This window comes from Panicum virgatum, chromosome 2K (genome assembly GCF_016808335.1).
Source record: "Panicum virgatum strain AP13 chromosome 2K, P.virgatum_v5, whole genome shotgun sequence".
Lineage (NCBI taxonomy): Eukaryota > Viridiplantae > Streptophyta > Magnoliopsida > Poales > Poaceae > Panicum > Panicum virgatum.
The window spans coordinates 4,499,113-4,522,009 of record NC_053137.1 but is presented as its reverse complement, the minus strand read 5'-3'; the positions used below and the strand labels follow the sequence as shown (position 1 = coordinate 4,522,009).

At 47.3% G+C, this 22,897-nt stretch overlaps 1 protein-coding gene and 2 pseudogenes across 1 annotated transcript; 2 read left to right on the top strand and 1 right to left on the bottom strand.

Annotated features, from left to right (window-relative positions):
* The first annotated feature begins 8,116 nt into the window (after positions 1-8,116).
* Positions 8,117-9,088, top strand: LOC120694973 (protein FAR1-RELATED SEQUENCE 5-like). The gene has a single exon (XM_039978309.1). The coding sequence runs from the start codon at positions 8,117-8,119 to the stop codon at positions 9,086-9,088; it is 972 nt and encodes a 323-aa protein (XP_039834243.1).
* A 2,586-nt stretch (positions 9,089-11,674) lies between these two features.
* Positions 11,675-13,769, top strand: LOC120662091 (annotated as a pseudogene).
* Positions 13,733-22,611, bottom strand: LOC120694972 (annotated as a pseudogene).
* Positions 22,612-22,897: the final 286 nt, after the last annotated feature.

Sequence of the window (22,897 nt, the reverse complement as noted above, 5' to 3'; positions counted from 1 at the left end):
ATTCCCAGGAATAACCTAATACAATTTCATCAGCAAAGATAATCTAATACAAATCAGCTCTTCTAGTAGAGTATAATACTATATGACAGAGTTTGCTCTTGTCCACTCTCATGTTTTCCTGAGTGGACAAAAATAGGCTGTGAACACGAGTGTGATGGGAAGCAGAGTACGTCTGCAATCAGCTTGCTCTTCTCTAGGGCTGGCCGGCGTGACGCTTGCGGCTTGCCAACATAAGCTCCTCACAAGTCACGAGCAGTATGATATGATCTAATCGACATACTCTGTTTGCTTTTACTTATGAGCAGAATATGGAGATTGACATAAACTCGATGCACAGCTTGCTTGTAAACATATCTATTGACACGAAAGATCGACACACCAAGTTCGAGAGCACTGTTCGCCAAGCTCAGACTGCAACTGCTTCAAACTGAGGCGTGCCTGTCAATTTGACTTGTAAATTGATAAGGAATTAGCAAACGTTAAATTCGAGAGCGTATCGGCTGGATTTCCGAATAATCCTCACGCAGCGTATCGGCAACAGCTGCCGATACAGAAAATGACAAAGCGATCGAGATAAACTAGTATTAAAGCGATATGAAGGAATCGGCAAAGCGCTGCCGATGCGAGAGACAGCGAATCGGCTGGATTTAACCGATACGAGCACAGAGCGATGTAAAAGCCATGAAAGTATGGATTTAAACAAAGCTATGCTCAAAATAGATTTCATGGGCTTTATAAGATCTAGAACGAGAACAAAGGGTTTTACAGCCGATCAAATGTTTTCTGAGTAGGATAGATTTGATAGAAGCTAAAAAGATAGGAAAAACCTATAGATTTAGCAAATATCGATAAATTGTGAATAAATCTAAACGAAGTAACAACGATGCACCGGTTGAATTAAAGCTTAGATTTAATTGGTAAAAACGAAAGCTTACCAGCAAATCAAGTCGCTCGAATGTGAAATGCCATTGATCAACAAGAAAGAAGTCGCAGAAAAGGGGTTGGCGAAGTCACCGAAAAGAAAATCAAAGTTGCAAAAAATTGTAAAGGTTTGTTGTATTGGATGTGTATCAAACTTTCTACAATGACCAGGGACACATATTTATACCCTGTGCTAACCAAGTCGTAGCCAATTACGGCAAATACATACTTGACACAAAAGAAAAACTCTCTAAGCAACAATACTTCTTTCCAAACCAGGACATGTTAAGATACGTTCAACCTTATCTTCTCTCCGGTCAACAGAGTCTTCAATCGGCAATGAACCATTAGCCGACACCTTCCAAACCAGCAATCCATTTTTCCTTTTAATATTCATCTTGTCGCGTGTCAAAAAATGGCATCAATAATATCGATGGTTTCAGTTCTGTTTAATTATGAGCTTGGAAGCATGCAAGGTGAATGTGCACACTGAACTGAGAAAGGAGAGAAGAGGCATGGGTGTATTGAATTGGATTTGCATGTCGTTTGCCTTTTTTTCTGTTTTTCACAAAAAAATGTCTGTTTATTTGCTTGCTATATATGGTGTCTATTTTTCTTCTCTTCTAATTTATAGGTACTACTGGTAAATGGAAATCATTGTCGCAAATGAAATACAGCTACCCTTCTGTAAAAATTTATCACTCATTTGTGTGTTGGTTGATATTTCAAAGATTGTGTCGCTCTCCATGTTTCCAAGTATGATCTAATAATACACTTGGCTACACAACTTTTTTCTGAAAAGTGGCTACAAACATTCATAAGTTCATATCATTGTAGGTCTGTTTGTTTGCTGAATAGTTGGCGGTTGTTTCTCTGCAAATGTCCCGGTGCTGATGGAAAATGTCTATAACCACTGTTGTTGGTAGTTAGGCCTCGCGGAACAAGGGTCCACCCACGGTCCGCATCCGCAGCAAAGCCTGGGGGCACATAGAGGCGACCATGCCCACTGAGGTGATGTCAACTTATATTATATACCTCTAAACCCTAGCCAACTTGCCACACATCTCCCCCGGTCCGCCGCCTCCCCACTCCGTCCACTGTCCCGCCCGCCGCTCCCCTCCCCACTCCTCCACCGTCCCGCCGCTCCGCTCCCCACTCCTACACCATGTCGTCGCGATGATCGGGGTCCTCCGTGCCCGCAGCGCCTTCGCGCACCGCGCGGCGTTGTGCTCCGTCTCGTCCGCCTTGGCGACCTCCCCCCACACCAGATCGCCCTCGCCCTTACCTGTTGTTGTCTCGTGTCTGCTGCCCAGGAATTTCTGCACGATGCCGCTCCCTCTTGTTCACCTCGCCGTCTTTCCCCTGCACCGGCTCACCCTCGCCCTCACCTGGTGTTGTCCCGCGTCCCCTTCAGATTTGTTTTCACGCCACCTTCCAGTCTGACCAAGACAGAGCTTTTCACATATAACAAGCTGGAGGAGGTGAACGGCCAACGGGCGATGGAGGCGCAGTCAATCCGCGAGTAGCTCAATAGGATGCAACAAGAGCTCACATCAACTTCCAAATTGATGGAGTAGGTTTAATAAAAAAATTCTGCTCTTTTCTCCATTTTCATGAACTCTTATGTTTAAAATCTGAATATGCAGGACCCAGACTTCCCAGACAAAGGATCAGGTGGGCGTGACAGATGTAGTCACTGCTGCGTGTCTCGGTGTTGTGATTGCCACCTTTCTGGTGATCATCTACAACTTGGAAGTTGATGTACGCGCAGCTACCGAGAGGGCGACAGCAGCGGCCGAGAGAGTAGCCTTGTCGGACAAGTCCAACTCAGCAAGCAAGGCATAGTTTTTTTTCTTCAGGATGGCCCCTAACTCTACCTTTTCGAAGTGGAGTAAATTATGTTATGTGTTTTTTTAGTTCTAATTATCAAAGTAGTACTTACTTGGATGTGCTGCTAGTATGCGCTATCTTGAATTAAATGGAGTCTATCTCCTTGAATTTATATGTTTATAAGGAATCTGAGCTAGCAATTTAGTGGTAAACTTCTCTGTTTTCATATGGAATTTGTCGATTCGGAGCTAGCAATTTGCAATGGCATAAACATCCAAATGTGTCAGCTGACAATTACTACATAGGGTTGTTAGAGTCTTTTGCTAATTACATTAGTTCCTAACTTAGTTTTCTAGCTACAGTTAATAAGGATGGAGTAAGTAACTATATGGTTCAATTGGGAGGCTAATATTTACAAGAACAAGACTTTGTCACAACACAATAATACTACACAAGAGCATACACCCTTCTCTCTGCTCTTTCCTATCTAGCACTACCTCGTCTTATCTACCATCATAATGGATGAACGTCATGGTAAGGGAGGGTCTCTATTTATAGGCTAAGGGGACCATGGTATTAAGACAAGTATCCCCTTTCTGAAGAATTTTTAAATATTCTAATATTTTCTAATTTTAATTATTAGTATTTCTAGAGTGCTCCATAGAAAATATCTCCTTCTTGCATGGTGAATAATATTTTAAAAGATTGCCTTGCTCTTTTCAACACTCCTCCCTCAAGGCAAACTTCTCTCTAGAGATCGGGACGATGCCACATGTGTCCGGCGCTGGTTCCCCGACTCTGCTGAACTTGTAGGAGGTTGGAATGATGGCATGTGTCTAGCAGTTGCCATCCTGCTGAGGGGGCCGATGCCGCAACACCCCGTGCGCGGCCAGCTTAGCAGGTCATCGGGTGTGACCACCGGTCCGCGGGTACTTTTCTTTGGGGTGCCCATGGTAATTGATCCCGATAGTAGCCCTCGAGCCTGTTCACAGCTCGGAGAGTGGCATAGAGGCTTTGCTTTGCCTTTGTCTTGTTCCTCCCAACGCAGTGTGTGGCGTTGGGTCGATTTCTTCTACTGGGTTCGCAGGAGTATGTGGCGGAACCATCCGACTTAAACTGGCTTAAGAGCGTTGAATCATTGCCGAAACAGTAATTTCTTGTAAACGCACTTCAAACAGTTTAAACCATGTAGTCCGTCGAGTGTCCTCGGGACGACCCAAGTCATCCACGTATAACTTGAATCTCAACCATACATTAGGATCGCTTCCTCGAAGGGAGAGGATCCCCTTACATTTTACATAAATACTAAAAGGTACAGATCTCTCTCTGAAACCCATGTTTCTCTCGTTCCCTCGCCTCTCTTCCTCATGAAACCCTAGATTGGGGGGCATGGCCGGCGGTGGCAGGGCGGGCGGTCCTTCTAGCACCATTGACGGATGCGGCGCAAAAGGGGCGTGGTGTCTTCGGGCGTGGCGGGCAGGGGCTCGGCGGCCAGAGGCGCGGCAAGTAGGGGCTCGACGGTTGCCGAGGCCGCGGTAGGCAGGGGCGCGGCAGCCAGAGGAGCGACGGGTAGGGGCTCTGTGGCCGCCGTGGCCGCGGCATGCAGGGGCGCGACAGGTGCGGCGGCCGGCTGCCCTTCGGCGCGGGTGGCAGGGGGCGTGGCTCCCGGCTGCCCCTCGGGCGGTGGGTGGGGGCTCCGTGGCCGCCATCGCCGCGGCAGGCAGGGGCGACGGGGCTGCAGGGCAAATGAGAAGAAAACTGACGATAAGGGAAAATTCTGTTGATTAGTAGGCTCCTTTCTGCTTCCAGAGGCAAATTGGTCTTTTCACTGGCCACTTCACGACATTTGAGCAACAAACTGACAACAATGTTATTGGAAGAACGAAACTAAAATTAATGATCATATGAGGCACCGAATTTTTTTTAGGGTTAAGGAAGGAATTAAGGTATCTTCTGATGTCATACAAGGAATTTTCTCTTACCTCGTTACCCACCCCTACTAGAAGTAATGACAATAACTCATCTTCAGTTCTGACCACAAATGCGATGAACCTGCTCTTCTGCACACCATGTTCTGTGCGTGTGTTTCCATCCTCCTAGCATATAAGCAAAGCAGAAGGATGATAGTCATGCTGGAAGTGCTGCAAGGATTGCATTAGGATGGAAGTGATGTGGATAGCAACTAGTATTACATAGGATTGGGAAGCGTCGGCAAATGTGATGTTGGCTTGCAGAGCATCTGTACCTCTGATGCGATGAAGAATCGTTCCACTAGTTACCTTGTCTTCATAGGAATAGTGGATGACTGGGCTGCAGCTGCAGCCAACAGCCGATCGGCAGCAGTAACCAGCTTGGCTGATTCTTTGGCAGAAGGCGAAAGGAGGATTACTAGTGGGGTTAGGCCAGCCGAACAGCTAGGCTAATCATCCCATCCAGAATCAGACAGCAGCCAGCTGGATTCAATGCAGCCGAACAGGGCGAGTCCATACAGACATTCATCATGAGCACACCCTTTATCTCATTCCATGCAACTACGCTCGGAGCAAGCCGTTTTCCACTCGGAAGTCGGAACTCTAAGATACTCAGGCGCTATGAACTGCTCTGGGAGGTTGCTTAAAAATAATAAAACAGAACAATCCTGAACGAAATGTAGACATTTCCATAATGAGTTCGTGACAACTGCAAATTCGTGGGTTGTTCAGTATTTGCAACCTCTCTGCGGGGGGGGGGGGGGGGGGGGGGGGGGGGGGGGAGATTATTTAGCTGCATTGTAGTGTGTAGTAGCGTCCAGGTGCTGATTTGGAGACTGCAGCGACAACAACACTCAGGTATGTGTTGCCCATGGCTCTCAAGCACGACGAGCTTTCCTGTTGTTCCCATCTCTATTCTATCTACTGCTCGGGTGAAACAATTGGCAAACCGGAAAGGCTGTGCATGTATTCAACCCATTACGACTTTTAGACTCGTGTGGTTGGTTTTTCTACTGAAAAACAAGACTCCAAGCTGCAAGCGTCGTAGCATTCTTTCCTTCTTCTTTGTGTTTATTTCTCCAATTTTAGTTTTTTTAATTTTATTTTTCATTTCTTTTTCCTTGTTCTGCTTTGTATTTATTTTTATTTTCTCCTCTTTTCATTCTAAAGCTCGTACACAATTAAATGTTCTGTGACGTTGAACCATTATTCGCTTTGTAAATTAAATTGTTCAGCGACGTTGACTCACTTGTGCGTCATACATTATTATTTGTTCTTTATGTTTAATTTTTTGTTTGTCAAAATAATTATTAGTTCATGTAGTTAAATTATTTGTTTCCAGAATTCGAAATTAATTATTTAGTATAAAAAAATTCTAAATAATATTGTGCAAATGTAAGCTAGTGTGGTCCTGTTTTGAAGATCTTGTCATAAAAAGGAGAATGGTGCCATCCAAAATTAATTTGGATACTCAGTTTAATGCTTATAATTTTTTTAGTTTCGAAATTGCATGCATGTGGGTGATGTCATCAGCTCAGTTCTCCTTACATCTTTTGTCTTTAAATGGGCCTGTTAGGGCCCAAAACACCTATTGGCTCGTTGCTTCAGGTGATGGTTCACTCAACCAGGTGTTAATTGGTAATCCTTAGGTGCCCCCAACTCTTTTTAGTTTAAAATTTTATACTACTTTTTAAAATGGAATATGATCAGAAAAATAATATAAAATTTTGAACTAAAGAGAGTGGGAGGAGCACCTAAGGGTCACTAATTAGGCCAGCTCAATGGGAGTTTTATGGATGGTTTCATAGCATTAAATATCATCAATTTTGCTGACAATGTAAAGAGAGAAGGATGTAGTTTTATGGAATGTGAGGAGAATTTTATCACCATAAAATTCATCTGACAAATTTCAAATATAAACAACTGTAGCATTGAGACTAACCTAAACTCCATCCTCAAAACAGCCCATAAAACTGTTTGTCAATGGGTGTGGTTGTGCGTCACTTCACTCAACCATAAGCTGAAGTGACGTACAACCGCGCCCATCGGCAAACAGCCCCCCGCGAGAAATAGAAACGATCAAGTACTAGTTACGGGCCTACATCTATGTGGAGCCCAAAATGGCCCAACACCAGACCCCAGGACAAACAAACAACCCACCGACTCCTATGTATCTTCCGGGGTGAAAAGAGTAAACATCTTCCACTTTAAAATTTATGCGGTGGACGAGACGAACGGTTCTCCTATCTCTCACTCCTACACGCTCAGATATCCATATCGGATTCAAATCGGCTGCAGTCGCGGTCTTCGACTGCAGCCGGCAGTCGACTCATCTGCGCCGTCCGGTTGCAATCCAACAGCAGCGCCTCAAAACTCCTCTCGCGGGCCGCGTGCTGGGCCTTAGCCCAATAAGACTACAGCCTTTGCCAATGAACGGCGATCTGCTCAGCTTTTTAGCGCCAATGGTCGCTGTTTTGGCGCCGGAGCTCGTCCTTTTGGCGCTATGGCGAGCCGCGAAACGGCAATCCTCTGGTGCCGAGGGCGAGCTGTGAGGCAGCGATCCCCTGGTGTCCGTGGTTGTTCGTCCTGATAGAAGAAGAGGTATGTAATCTGCACTCCTTTCTCTTCCTGTGTGTTCATATTGCAATGGTGGTGTTCTAATTTAGTCTCTTTGCTCGTCCCTCTCGTTAGATTGTGTTGGAACTGGTTGAGTGAAACTTCTATTTGCTTTCAACGAAATGAAATCTGCACATCTGAGATGGAAGAAAATAGGTGTGTAATGCCATGGTTGCTGCTTCTTCCCCCATGAGATCAAACAGATTTTAGTTGTTCCAATTATCACTTGCCTTTTGCTTGTAGGGAGGACTTGCTGCCTAGTTCGTTATCTAAAGTTGGCATGGAATTCAAAACTATAGATGAAGCTTGGATGTTTTGGATTAGCTATGGAGGCCAAAAAGGATTTGAGGTTAGAAAAAGGTACGCAAACAAAAGGAAGGATGAAACAGTTAGGTCCTGCAGATACGTTTGCGCAAATGAGGGTCACCGATCAGAAGATAAAAGGGGTCATCTAACAAAGTGTCCAAGAGCTGAAACTAGAACTGATTTGTCAAGTTCGCATAGGTGTTGTACTGGACCAAGAGAAGGGAATTTATAAAGTGGCCGATCTGGTTTTGGAACACAACCACATCCTTCATTTGCCAGAAACCTCGCACTTGATGGCTTCTCAAAGAAAAATTTCAGAATTACAAGGTTTTGAAATTGAGACAGCTGATTATGCAGAAATTAAGCCTAAAGCAGCACATGATTTGGCTAGTCTCCAAGTTGGTGGCTCATGTAATCTCAGTTACACTCTTCGTGACCATAAGAATTATTTACGGGGCAAACGCCAATGGAAGATGGCATATGGTCAAGCAGGGAGCATGCTCATGTATTTTCAAGATAAAATTGCTGAGAACTCGTCATTTCAATATGCATTGCAGTTGGACGAGGAAGAACAAATAGCAAACATATTCTGGGTTGATGCTAAAATGCTCATTGACTATGCTTATTTTGGTGACGTTGTCAGTTTTGACACTACTTTTGGAACAAACAAAGAAAGCAGACCATTTGGAGTATTTGTCGGGTTCAATTATTTTAGGGAAACAGTGGTTTTTGGTGCTATTCTCTTGTACGATGAGACATTTGAGTCCTTCAAGTGGTTATTTCAGACCTTCATGAAAGCACATAGTGGCAAGCAACCTAAAACAATCTATACTGATCAAGATTCTGCAATGGGAAAAGCAGTTAAGGAAGTATTTTTAGAAGCATGGCATGGTTTGTGCACTTTCCATATTATGGAGAATGCTGCTAAACATCTAAATGAAGCCGACGAGGAAGAATCCAATACTTCTCCCAAACAAAAAGCTGAAGACAACGAGAAAGAACCGAGTATTCTTGCAGATTTTAGTGCATGTATGTTTGAGTACGAAGATGAAGAAACATTTGAACAAGCATTTAACACCATAAGGGCAAAGGCGAGCAAGCAAAGCTGGTTGGATATTATATACATGGTTAAAGAAAAACGAGTTGAATGCTACATGAAGGATGTGTTTGCATTAGGCATAAGAAGTACACAATTGAGTGAGAGTCTAAATAGTGAACTGAAAAGGCATTTCAAATCTGATTTTGATATCATTCGATTTCTTAAGCATTTTGAAAGGGTGGTGGAAGATAAAAGGAAAAAAGAGCTAGATGCTGAATTTGAGTCAAGGAAGAAAATACCTAGAATCAAAATGAAGACACCTATGCTAATCCAAACTAGCAAGCTGTACACACCAATTATATTTGAAGCTTTTCAAGGTGAATATGAAAGGTCCATGGTAGCATGAAGGCAGCAATGAATATCTTGTAGCAATTGGGAGTCTTGATGAAAATTTTACATTTGAGAAGGAGTACAAAGTTACTGGTGATCCTTTAGAGCAAACCAGTACCTGCAGTTGTGGGCAATTTGGTAGAACTGGAATTTTGTGTGGCCATGCTCTAAAAGTCCTTGATTTGATGAATATCAAATCACTCCCAGAACAATATATTTTGAAGCGTTGGATATGAGAAGCACGTAGTGCAACAGTGTATGACAACCAAGGCAGAAACATAGTTGAGAATCCAAGATTAAATGATATGCTTCGCTACAAAGATCTGACTCGAAAATTTCTCAATTTGGCACTTCGGGTTGCCAGTCATCCACGGTGCACCTTGCTAGTAAACAACACACTTGATTCTCTTAGCAAGCAAGTTGATGAAGAACTCAATGCTTGTATTGGTACTATGGATCCACTCACTGTTCCCACGAATGTTACTCCTCCAAGTGAGGTGATTACAGCTCGCCTAAAGAAAAAGAAGGTGCAGACAAAAACCTCTAAGCGCAAAAAAAAGTTGGCTTGATAAGTTGCACAAAGGTACAAAGAAGGGAAGTAAGAAAAAGGGGAAAACATATGTGGTATGTAATAACACAAAATATGTTTGATTCTCTCTAGCTGTATTCAAGGGAGAAAGGTTCACTTGTATCTAATTATTTGATTCTCTTTCACTAGAAGAAACAAGAAATTGCAAAAGTGGCATTGGATGATGGTGCTGCAGTCCAAAATATTTCCCCTAGTACTTCTTGTCCCAAGGAAGGGATGTCCGAATCATACATGGCCATCAATACCTTCTCTCAACTATTGAAGGTAATATTTCAAAATAATGATCAATGTAGTGATGCACAAAGTTTTCTGTTAATTTTCTTTCATTTTGCAGGGAGCAACAACCGATCATTTTAATGTTGAATTGTAGTACTCAAGTTTGGTTTTGGAGAATAGCTTTTGGTCCTATGTTTCAAGTGTAAAGTTCAGTATGTGCCTTTGAGCTCTGCAGCCTTTTGTCTCTGTTTTAGTATGCCAAAGAGGCCTTTTGTTTATATTTCAATATGCCAAAGAGGCAGAAAATGGGTACAATATTTTGAACTCTGCAACCTTGTGCTCATTTATATGATAGTACAATTCAAAACACAATTTGCCATCTATGCAATTTGCAAAGTCATTGCTGCTTCCTATACAATCAAAACTTGCCCAGTTAGCTACCACACGCACAATTCACAGCACACATTCAAGCAGGATGTACAGAACACACTATATCTGGAAACTTCAGCTTTGTAGCCGTGCTCTCGTGGTCTGCTGCTCCACCGGCTCGGGCACTCGGGAGATCCACTGGCGCGGGCGAGACATGAGCCACACGCAGGGCACCGCAGCAGGCCGCGGCCGCTGCAGCCGGGGCGCGGCACCGAGGTCCAAGTAGGGGCTCGGCCGCCAAAGCGTGAGGAGAAGGGGCTCGGCTGCCGGGGCGCGAGGAAAAAGGGCGCGGCCTCGCGGTCAAGCTCCGCCAATGCCAATCCCAGGCGGGGAGCGCCGGGCAGCTGCAGCCTGCTCCCGGGGCGAAGAAGTTTGAGAAGAGCTCAATCTGCATTGAGGAGACGAGAAAGACGACGGTCGATGGTGAAGGGGAATAGGCGAGGTTATGCTTTGGGCTTAGATGGGCCTCTCTGATTGCCTGCTGCGCGGCCTGCGAGAGGAGTTTTGAGGCGCTGCTGTTGGATCGCAGCGGGACGGCGCAGATGAGTCGACGGCCGGCTGCAGTCGAAGACCGCGACTGCAGGCGATCTGAATCCCAGATATCAGGCCATCAACTGGCTTGGACCCGGCGCACAGCACGTGCGACATGGGAAGCCATTGATGTGTAAAGCCCTAATGGGACATATTCTACCGTCATGAGGTTTCAAACTTCAATTTTATTTCTCTCTCTAATGCTTCATCCAATTTCAATTCCGTTTAAACCATAATTCTTCTTTAAATTTTCTTCACAAAATAAGATCTCATATGCCTATACTTTTATTTTCTAATAAATTCAACAATATAATTATTCTAGTTCAACAGTTTAGATATACTACTTCAACATTCTAGATATACTGTACCAACATTATCGGATAACATGTTGAACTAACTTATTAGAAATGTTAAATATATTGTCAAGAGATATTGAACCTACTATAAGAAACTGTTTAATAAAAGAACGTTGAATATTACTAATACCATACCCCACGTGATGATATGCTTGTACTTTTTTTTATTAGCCACGTCAGTTCGCCTGGATGTGCCCTGCTAATCAACTCATAATTAGTCTAGACTCCGTATGCGCTGCCTATTTGAATATACAACATGTGGAAGCTGTTAGTGAATTAAAGATATATACACCTTCGGAAAGACAAATAGAACTCCCCACCCGCCCCACCACCAGACCAGAGTAGGGGTGGTAAAGAGCCAAACATTTTAAACTACAAAATCTAAGGACTGGGCCGTAAAAGAACCGGACTATAATTTTATATAATTTTAAACTAAAAAAAATAAAAATTTTGTTGAGATGTGAACAGACCACTAGAACCATAACTCATTACCACCCCCTCGACCCGAACCACCAGCATGGCGCTCCGCGCGCTGCTCGCCAGGTGCTCGGCGAAATGTCACCGCCGCGCCTCCGTCCCCCTCCTCATCTTCCGCAGCCGCCCCCTTCTCCAGCCTTCGCGGCGCCGCCCCCTCTCGTTCCACACCCGCCTCCCTCTCCCGACGCCTCTACCCAGATTCGCCACTGCACGCGGCGCGGGCGTGGGCGCAGACGCGCTCCCTGGCGAGCGACGCCGCGCGGGGCGGCGTCGGCGGGCGCGACGACGACGACGAGACGCGGGAGTGGGCGGTGGAGTGGGAGGACAGCGAGGACGACGGGTACGACCCCGAGGTACGGCCACGCGCGGTCCTACATGCTGCCGTTCTAAATCCTCTCCCCCAGGTTGCAGCGGGTTGCGGAGCGCGGCTCTGACCATGGCATCGACTTGTCCTCCAGATCGGGGACGGCGGGGACGGCGGCGGGGTCGTGCTGCGGGACGTCAAGTGGGGGGAGCGCGCCCTCGCCGCAGCCCAGGAGGTCCTCGCTGGCCACTTCGGGGATGACGTCGCCATGTTCGCCTTCAAGGTCTCGCCCAAGGGATACGTCTACGTGCGCCTGGACAAGCTCACCAACAAGTCAATGACGCTTTTCTTCAAGGCTTTAGCTGGTGTTCCACAGGCATTGCTTGGTCTCGTTTATGCTACTTATTGTTGTGCTTGCCCATGGGCGGTTCATAAATTGCACGATTGTGATTCGGCAGTGCTCCTACCCACTTTTCAAAAATAAAATAAAATAAATAAATTGCACGATTGGGTTCATTGTCACCCAATGCAGTTGACGGCTAGTTCTCTCCAATTTAGAGTTTGTGCATAGGCAGTTAAGAGTTTGTGTGAATGGAGTTGGCTGTGACCCACTGCAGCTAGCTAACACATAAGTTATATCCTTAGTCAGCAATTCACAGGTTGGGATTGTTATCTGAGAGTGCCCAATTTGATGCCTTGAGCATTCTTGTCCTCTCATTAATCATGAAATTTCGTGTTGCTGTTAGGATACAATGATAATGTTAGTCGTTAGCAACTTAGAATTATAGCATGTTCTGCATGCTTCGGTCTATCTGTTATTACTTATTAGCTGGTACTGTGATTGCATCTCTGTTCATTTGTGATCGTCGTGTCATGCGTTGCTGTATTATGTTGCTCTTAAATCTGTAGCTAGCACCAGATTGTCTTTATAATCAGTCCTGATCATCATATTCTTTCCCTTTTCTTGTGGGAATGTCAAAAGGTATGGGTGCCCTGATATTGAGGAAATAGAGAGCTTCAATAGGCTCTACAAGCAGAAACTGGATGAGATCATTGAAACAGGCGAAATACCCCTGGACCTTGCAGTTGAGGCAAGCTACCTGAACGAATTTGTAACCCAATTGATGCATTTGCAGCTCACTCGTACTTGCAGAAAAGTACTGATTGCTTTGGTCACTGCAGGTATCATCACCAGGTGCTGAGAGGCTTCTGAAGGTGCCTGAGGACTTGGATCGCTTCAAGGACATGGCTATGAGGGTGCAATACCTTGTCGAAGGTGATAGCAACCTTGACTCGAAGCAGAACCTACTGAAGGATGGCATCTTCTTGCTTGAGTCAGTTGACACTCAGGCTGACCACTGCGTCTGGAAGCTGGCAGATGTCAAGGAGAACAGAGCCGAAGCTGGGAAAGGAAGGCCACTGAACAGGAAGCAGAAAGACTGGAGGCTACAAACTTCGTTCACGTCAGTGAAGAAGGTGACCCTGTACTTGGACTCCAACTAGCAACGCCTATAGTTAGAAAGGTTTAGACTTCCAAACTATCATAGTCTAAGTCATGCTTGTTCTTCAGAGTTAAGAAAGAGCAGCATTAAGGCTGTGTCAGAATGGCGTGGCATAGTTTTTTTTTTTTTTTTTTTGTAGAGGCAGGTTGCCTTGTATGGGATCACAGTCTCATCTACTGAGATTGACTTGTTGAACTCAACATCAGGTATTTAGCTAAATGAACATCCTCCAACTCTTATTGCTTGCAAATTGGAATGAGTGTGTTCTAACTGTAACAAGTACAGAACAAGTATCCATTCTTATTCACTATTTCAGTCGTACATGTTTTGCAACTCTCATCACAAGTGTCTTTTTTTCTGCTGCAAGTCTGAACTTTCACAATTGACATCAAGCACCTTACACAGTCAGGCTCCACGCCGGCTCCTCTTGAGAAACCTTGCTGGACTGAACGGCGCAAGGTCGACGATCTTAGCTTTACCATCGAGGATGAGCTCTGCCAGGGCCGCGCCGGTGGCTGGATGTCATGACTACAACGGAGTCAAGACAAGGCGTCACCTTTGTATTACGTCTTCGCAAGTAGATTACGTATTCCATTCTTGTATCGCTGACCGGTGGGTCCAGCTTCTGTAACCAAACTCAGACTTAAACCCAACGGCGACGAACGCAGGGGACATGTTTTGGAATTGAGAAAAGAGAGACTACTCAAGGGTGTCAGGGTTCATCGCCCGGCCCGAACCCTACCGAATTTGATCTCTCTTGTGATCTCACGCTGCTTGATCCGAAGTAGCCACGGGTGTATCAAGTGGTATCAGATTCAAGCTTTCCTCGGCATCTCCTTTGATTCGTCGCCCACCCCGATCCGGTCGCCTCCACCCTCACGGAGTCGCCGACCTGCTCCGCCGGGAATCGATCGATTCCGGCGTCCCCGCCCCGCCATCGACTTCCAGTCGTCGGCGGCCACCGCATATCGCCGGTTAGCCGTCCCGGCGCCGTCGACCACACCACTTCGCGCCGCCTAGGTTTAGTGGGATCGGGCGATCGCGTCCTCGACTTGGGATTCCGCTTCCGCGAAGTCCGGATCTGCATCACGGGCGCTACGTCGACCACTTCGGCGCTGTGCGTGGGTTACCGGTGAGTGATTACTGCATTCCGTCGGTCTAGTGGATCTGCTCGGGCCTCGCTGAGGTGCGTCAAATCGAGCAGCACTCCCTTTACTTGCGGTGTAGTCACCACGGCGCCCCCTAAGCCCTCCGTGCAGACCCAAATTCTCCTCAATTCAATGGAGGAGCGTGCTCAGGCAGAGGATGCGCACTGGGATAGTGTCATGGAAAGCCTAGATTTGTTGTTTACCAAGGTGGCAACTATGGAGAATCGCCAGCAGCGCGTGGAGACACAGTTGGAGGTTTCAGCGCGGGTCATGGAACAGGTGTTGCTGGATCAACAAACATTAGCCAAACAAATGGAGTCCACAGGTAACGCAGTTGCTCAGTTAACTATCAACCAGATGAGATCTCGACAGGACAGACCTCCAAGCCCAGCCTCTAGTGACAGTACAGGGGAGATTGCCTTTCGTCAGCGGCAACACACACACACTGGGGGTACAGTTCCACAGCCTGGACGTGATGTTGTTCCACCACACAGAACACACCACAGGGACAGAACTGGACAGGGAGAGCAATATCATTCTAGGCATTATACACCCAAGATGCAGTTCCCTTCTTTCACAGGCTCTAACCCAAGTATCTGGAGGGACAAATGTGAGGACTATTTCAGAATCTTCAATTTACCAGAAAGTCTGTGGTCCACATATGCTTCATTACATATGGATGATAAAGCTGCCAAATGGCTCAAGGTCTATAAACTGAAGAATGGGTTAGGTGATTGGTCAACATTCATTACTGCAGTGGAACACAAGTTTGGCAGCAATGATTATAGGGAGTCTCTCAACCAATTGTTGGAGTTACAACAACAAACTACCCTGGAACAATACATATCAACATTTGAAGATCTTCAGTACCAAGTGGCTATGCACAATAGTGTGCTGGGAGAAGTGTTCTTTACAACACAATTCCTTAGGGGTCTGAAACCAGAAATAGGCAATGTAGTCCAATCCCAAATACCTGAAACATTGGACAGGGCAATGCTGCTAGCCAAAATCCAGCAACAGGTGGTGGACAAAGGGAAAAAGAGATGGTCCAAACCAGGGAACAATTACAAAGCAGCCATTCCTACTGTCAAGCAGGATGTGAAGGGTACTGCTACAACTAGTCCACTATGGAAGGAAAGGCAAACAAGAGATTACCTGAAAGCCAATGGGTTATGCTTTTATTGCAGAGAACCTTATGACGCAAATCATGCCAAATCTTGTACCAAAAGACCCCAACCCCAACTGAATGCCTTATCAGTTAATGGTTTGGATGCAATCCTAACAGAGGAAGTAGTACAACAGCTAGAAATGGAAGATAACCTAGCTTCAGAGTTTTGTCAATTATCCCTTAATGCATTAGCAGGGACTGCACAAGGGGAAGCACTTGTGGTGAGAGCCTTAGTACAAAACAAGGTTATGCTAATCCTGGTGGATAGTGGCAGTTCTCATAGTTTTATCAATCAACAATTTGTCCAGCTATTGAACATTCCAACACTACCTATGCCTGCACAACAAGTGAGATTGGCTAATGGTGACACATTGACAACAAATACCTGGGTTCCCAAACTGGAATGGTGGAGTAATGGATATACAATTCAGACTACCATGAAAGTTCTGCAGATGCCAGCTTATGATGCAATTCTAGGCTATGACTGGCTGAAGGCCAATAGTCCTATGCAGTGCAATTGGGCTGAAAAGACTCTGCAATTCCAACATAAAGATCAACAGGTTACACTTCAGGGTATTAGGCCAGTTGAACATGCTTTACCTGAGGTATCTATCACACAAGTGAGAAAGTGGGTGCATGGGAATGATGTCTGGGCCATGGTAGTGGTAGAAGAAGTACCTACAGCACACACTATAGAGCAGAACACTGTTATTCAGCAGCTGTTACAACAATACCAAGACGTATTTCAGGAGCCCCAGCACCTTCCACCACATAGGTTCTATGATCATCATATTCCTTTACTGCCAGGGTCTGCTCCTGTAAATTCCAAACCATATAAATATTCACCTCATCACAAGGATGAGATTGAGAGGCAAGTGAAACAGTTGTTGACTGCAGGATTGATCATCCCGAGTTGTAGCCCTTTTGCCAGTCCAGTATTGTTGGTTTTGAAGAAGGACGGCTCCTGGAGATTTTGTGTAGACTATAGGAAGTTAAATGACATCACAGTTAAGAACAGGTTTCCCATGCCTTTGATTGATGAAATTTTGGATGAATTAGCAGGGACAACATACTTCACCAAACTTGACATGAGGTCTGGTTATCATCAAGTCAGGATGAAACCAGCGGATGAGTTCAAAACAGCATTCAAAACTCATCAGGGCCATTATCAATTTAAGGTAATGCCTTTCGGCTTGACCAATGCCCCAGCAACTTTTCAATGCATCATGAATGAGATCTTAGCCCCCTTCTTGAGAAAGTTTGTCATGGTGTTCCTAGATGATATTTTAATCTATAGTCCAGATTTTGAAACTCATATCCACCATCTCACACTGGTTCTGGATAAATTGAGAAAGAATCAGTTGTTCATGAAGACAAGTAAATGCTCTTTTGCCCAAACCAAATTGGAATATTTAGGACACATTATTTCAGATAAAGGAGTTGCTACAGATCCTAGCAAAATTGAAGCAATGATTACATGGCCAGTACCCACCACAGTAACAGCTTTAAGAGGTTTTTTGGGGTTGACTGGATACTATAGAAAGTTTGTGCAACATTATGGGTTGATAGCATACCCCCTTCCACAGCTTTTGAGAAAGAAACAATTTCAGTGGAGTGCACAGGCCCAGCAGGCTTTTGAACATTTGAAACAAGCCATGGCTAGCACCCCTGTACTTGCTTTGCCAGATTTCAATGAGCCGTTTATAGTCGAGACAGATGCTTCAGATGTGGGGATTGGGGCTGTCCTCATGCAACAAGGTCAGCCTATAGCATACCTCAGCAAGGCATTGGCTCAGCAACACAAACACTTGTCAATCTATGAAAAAGAATTTCTAGCATTGATTATGGCAGTCGAAAAGTGGAGACAATACTTGCAACATCATGAGTTCATCATTAGGACTGATCACAAAAGCCTGACTTATCTTAATGAGCAAAACCTACACTTTGATATGCAAAGAAAAGCAATGAACAGGTTGATGGGACTTCAGTTCAAAGTGGTGTACCGGAAGGGTAAAGAGAATGCTGCAGCTGATGCTTTATCAAGGGTTGGACATCTCTTGGCCATTCAAGCAATGTCAACCATGCAACCAATATGGATTCAGGAATTGCTGAATTCCTATGCTACTGATCCCAAAGCACAGCAGTTACTAACACAGTTGGCCATAGCTAGCCCGAATGCCAAAGGTTACAGTTTAGACAAAGGAGTGATCAGGTTCAAAAACAAACTTTGGGTAGCCCAAAACTCATCAATACAGACCAAGATTATCGCTGCTTTCCATGCTAGTGCTATTGGTGGACACTCGGGGGTTCAAGCAACATACCACAGAATCAACAGGTTGTTTCACTGGAAAGGACTCAAGGTGGCAGTGGAGGATTTTATCAAACAATGCCAGATTTGTCAGCAGGCAAAACACTTGAACACAAGCCCTGCAGGACTTTTACAGCCACTGCCCATTCCAGAGGGAGCTTGGCAAGATTTATCAATGGACTTTATTGAGGGACTGCCAAAGTCTGAAGGTTACACAGTGATTCTGGTTGTGGTGGACAGATTTACAAAGTATGCACATTTCATTCCAATCAAGCATCCCTATACTGCTCACACCATAGCACAGTCAGTCTTTGATAACATAGTGAAACTACATGGAATGCCTAAAACTATTGTCTCAGACAGAGAAAGTGTTCACAAGCATCTTTTGGAGAGAGGAGTTCAAATTGTTGGGTACACAATTGATTTTCAGTTCAGCATACCATCCACAGACAGATGGGCAAACCGAAAGGGTTAATCAATGCTTAGAGATGTACTTGAGGTGTGTGACTTATGAAGCACCACAGAAATGGAAGCAACTACTGTCCCAAGCTGAATTCTGGTACAACACTTCGTTCCATTCTTCTATAGGCTGTTCTCCTTTCCATGCACTCTATGGATATGACCCAACTAATGGTTATTTACAAGTGCCTCTGGAGACAGGCAGCTCGATAAATGAGAGGGTACAAGAGTTACAGAATCAAGCTGTTGTTCTGAAAGAACAGTTGTCCAGAGCACAAAACAAGATGAAGCTGCCGGCCGATAAACATCGATCTGATAAAGAATATCAGGTGGGGGAGTTAGTCCTGCTGAAATTACAGCCTTATGCCCAGTCATCCTTGGTTAACAGACCTTATCCAAAGTTGTCATTCAAGTACTTCGGACCTTACAAGGTCACCGAACGGATTGGTCGGGCTGCATATCGTCTGAACTTGCCGGAGAATAGTCAGGTTCACCCGGTGTTCCATGTGTCCCAATTGAAACCATTTTTGCCTAACTACACACCTGTCTTTTCTGTACTTCCTAAAGTTGCAGAGTTGGACAGTCAAGATCTTCTCCCAGAGGCGATCCTGGAGCGTCGACTCGTCAAGAAAGGGGGCAAGGCAGTGCCACAAGCGCTCGTCAAATGGTCCAAGCTGCCTGCTCAAATGGCTACGTGGGAAGATTGGTATGTTCTGAAGGAGATTCCCGGAGGCGCTTGCTGCAGGTGCAGCAACTTCTTGAGCCGGGGGAAATGTCATGACTACAACGGAGTCAAGACAAGGCGTCACCTTTGTATTACGTCTTCGCAAGTAGATTACGTATTCCATTCTTGTATCGCTGACCGGTGGGTCCAGCTTCTGTAACCAAACTCAGACTTAAACCCAACGGCGACGAACGCAGGGGACATGTTTTGGAATTGAGAAAAGAGAGACTACTCAAGGGTGTCAGGGTTCATCGCCCGGCCCAGGATGCCCCAGCAGCTGTGCCCGGTGGCCACATAGCACCCCTTCACCCCCGGCATCTCCCCGATGACCGCCATCCCGTCAGTGGTGCACGGCAGGTAGCACGCCTGCTCTGCCACTACCTCTGCCCCTGTTATGGCAAGTGGAGCCAGTCCAGGGCCCACGCGGTACTGTAGCGCGTGAACAGTACCGCGTGAACAGTGCCGGGAATAAAGGATTAGTTGGGTTTGTTAGGAAGGAGATAAGTTAGATTGATTCGGTTAGGATATTGCTTAGGGGTCAAGTCAGTTGTCTCTATAAAAGAGACTATCAAGTATCAGTTAGAAGGAAGCAAGAAGAACCCTAAAAGTAGTCAGAGCCTCCAAAGGGAGGGCGACGAACAGGTTCTTCGTGCTATCCCTAGATCTACCATAACATTTGGTATCAAAGCCTTCTGATCCTGCCGCCTACCACCACCTTCACCACCGCCACCGCCTTCTTCTATTCCTGTGACCACCAAGGCCACCCAATCCCACCCATCGCTCCGGTTTGATCTGGCATGGCCCTCGCCACGCTTCATCGTATGGACACCACCCTTGATTCAATCTCCGAGAGGTTGGATCGCATGGTGCAGCTGATAAAGGAGATGACCATGGGGATAGATGCATCCATGGCTTCGCCGCCAATACCTGCATCACCGACGCCGCCTACTGACGTGCAGGCTCCATCTACTCCATCCCGGCAGGCGACGCCAGCGATCTTCGCGCCATCGATGCCGACACCAGCTGCACCACCCACCGTCTTCGATCCGCTCGTGGGAGGGGAACAGCAGCCCCTGCTCCGCCTGTCGAGGCCACCCTCATCGGCGCGGATCCTCGCCGGCGGCGTTTCCGCCCGTCGCGGATCCCGTTGCCCCACCCGTCGCGGTGCAGTCCGCGCTCCTCCTCGGGCCGTCCGTCATCCGTCACGGCGGATCCATCCCCGCCTGTCGCGCCCCCATCCGCGGCGGTCCGCGTCCATCCGCGCCCGTCGCGTGCCGTGCGCGTACCTCCGTCCGTGGCCACCTGCACGCCGTCCACGCGCGCCTCCGCTTGTCCGCGGCCGCCCGCGCATCCGCACGCGCCTCCGCCCATCCGCGGTCGTTCGTCCACCTGCTGCCGCTGGCCATGTCTGCATCCACCGCCATGGACTTGCTCGGTCTACTCGACGGTCTACTCGCGGCTGGATCAGTGGTGGCTCCACCAAGCACTTTCTCTGCATTGGCGTTCCAGCTCGAGCTCGGCGTTCTCACAGACATCATCGCCAAGAACGTCACCGTCAACAATTTTCCATCAACATCTGCAGCCATGTTCACCCACCACAGCTCGAGGACGAGCTGTCTTGGAAGGGTGGAGTAGTGTTATGGCAAGTGGAGCCAGTCCAGGGCCCACGCGGTACTGTAGCGCGTGAACAGTACCGCGTGAACAGTGCCGGGAATAAAGGATTAGTTGGGTTTGTTAGGAAGGAGATAAGTTAGATTGATTCGGTTAGGATATTGCTTAGGGGTCAAGTCAGTTGTCTCTATAAAAGAGACTATCAAGTATCAGTTAGAAGGAAGCAAGAAAAACCCTAAAAGTAGTCAGAGCCTCCAAAGGGAGGGCGACCAACAGGTTCTTCGTGCTATCCCTAGATCTACCATAACAGCCCCCTCTTCCTTCTTCAGCTGGCTGGACACCTTCCCGGCAATCTTGTGCAGCATTGCAATTGAGTTGCACCCGTGATCGTTGCCGGATCGTCGGGCGGGTTCTCATCCTTGGTCATTCCACATATGTATACCTCCCCTGAATTCAGAGAGACATGAACAGCAAGGACAATGCGAGCAAATCACGCAATTCAGATCTGCAATTCTTCATGAATTCGGCAGGTTAGGTGGCGGCAATGGCGTACCCGTCGGCCGTGGGTACACCTCGGGGTCGAGCATCTTGGCGCCAGGCTCTGGCTGGTAGCTGAGGAAGAGGCAGTGCGGCGTGATGTTCTCGGGCTCGCGCGGGCGCAGCACGATGCTGTGCGCCTTGACCCCGGACACGTCGAACACCTCGCTGACTACCTCGAGCCGCCCGGACCACGGGCCGAGCGCGAGCACCACGGCGTCGGCGTCCACCACGCCATCGCGCCCCTTCACGGCGACGCCGGCGGCGCGGCCGTCCCGCACCACGACGCGCTCCACCTCGCCGATGACGACCTTAGCGCCGGACGCGGCGAGAACGGCCCTGGTGAAGAGGCCCGGGTGGACATGCGCGGTGGTGTCCGGGGTGCCGAGCTCCCGCGGCGGGGCTGCGGACGCCGACGGGTCGACCCAGGCCGGGGGCATCGGGTGCGGCGAGGCGGGCTTGGGAACGGAGGGGACGCGGACGGAGAGGGTGTGGACGGGGCGGTAGCCGTAGGCGTCGGCGCCGCCGAGGTCGGCGGCGAGGCGGCGGTGGAGCGCGTAGGAGGCCCGCGCGAGCGCGGAGAACCCCGGGGTGGAGTCGCACCAGTCGAGGGCGAGGAAGCCGCCGGCTTTCCCCGAGGCGGCGCACGCCGGGGCGCACCTCTCGACGAGGGTCGGGACGGTGGGCGACGCGGCGTGGGTCGAGAGGAAGTAGGCCGTGCACGCGCCCACCACGCCGCCGCCGCAGATGACCACGCGGCGGGGCGGGGCGGCGGCGGCGGCGGCGGCGTGGGGTGGGGGCGGACTCAGTGGAAGCCTCGAGGCGGAAGTGTGTGGATTGTCGAAAGAGTTGTGTCTGTGCACGCGATGTAGGCGGGCAACTGGTTCAGGCGGTGGAGGCACACGTTGGCTCTACCTCCACTGAATTCAGGCTGATAACTGAATCACAAAACCCATACTGGTTCAGGTTCGATCAATCAATCAATCGGATTGTAGCGGCCAATGCCCAGCACTAGTTTGCACAGAAAACGCCAGCTGTTTAGTTCCCAAAATGAAGATTTTTGACGTCAAATCGACTGTTTGACCCGGCGTCGGGATGATTTTTCGGATATTAATTAAAAACTAATTTAAGAACTCACCTGGAAACCGTGAGACAAATCTTTTGAGGATTTTAAACACATCATTAACACATGTGGGTTACTGTAGCACTTATGGCTAATTATGCACTAATTAGACTAAAAAGATTCGTCTCGTCGTGTACATTCAAACTGTGCAATTAGTTTTATTTTTTTAACTATATTTAATACTACGGGCATGTGCTTAAAGGGGAGGTAAAAATTTTTGGGCGAAAATTTTTGGTAACTAAACGGGCGTGATGAGATTTTCATCAATGCCAGATCACTGAAGTATGCTGACAACATTAGATGGCAGCTTGTCGGCATCATGAGTAGATTGGGCTCCAAGATG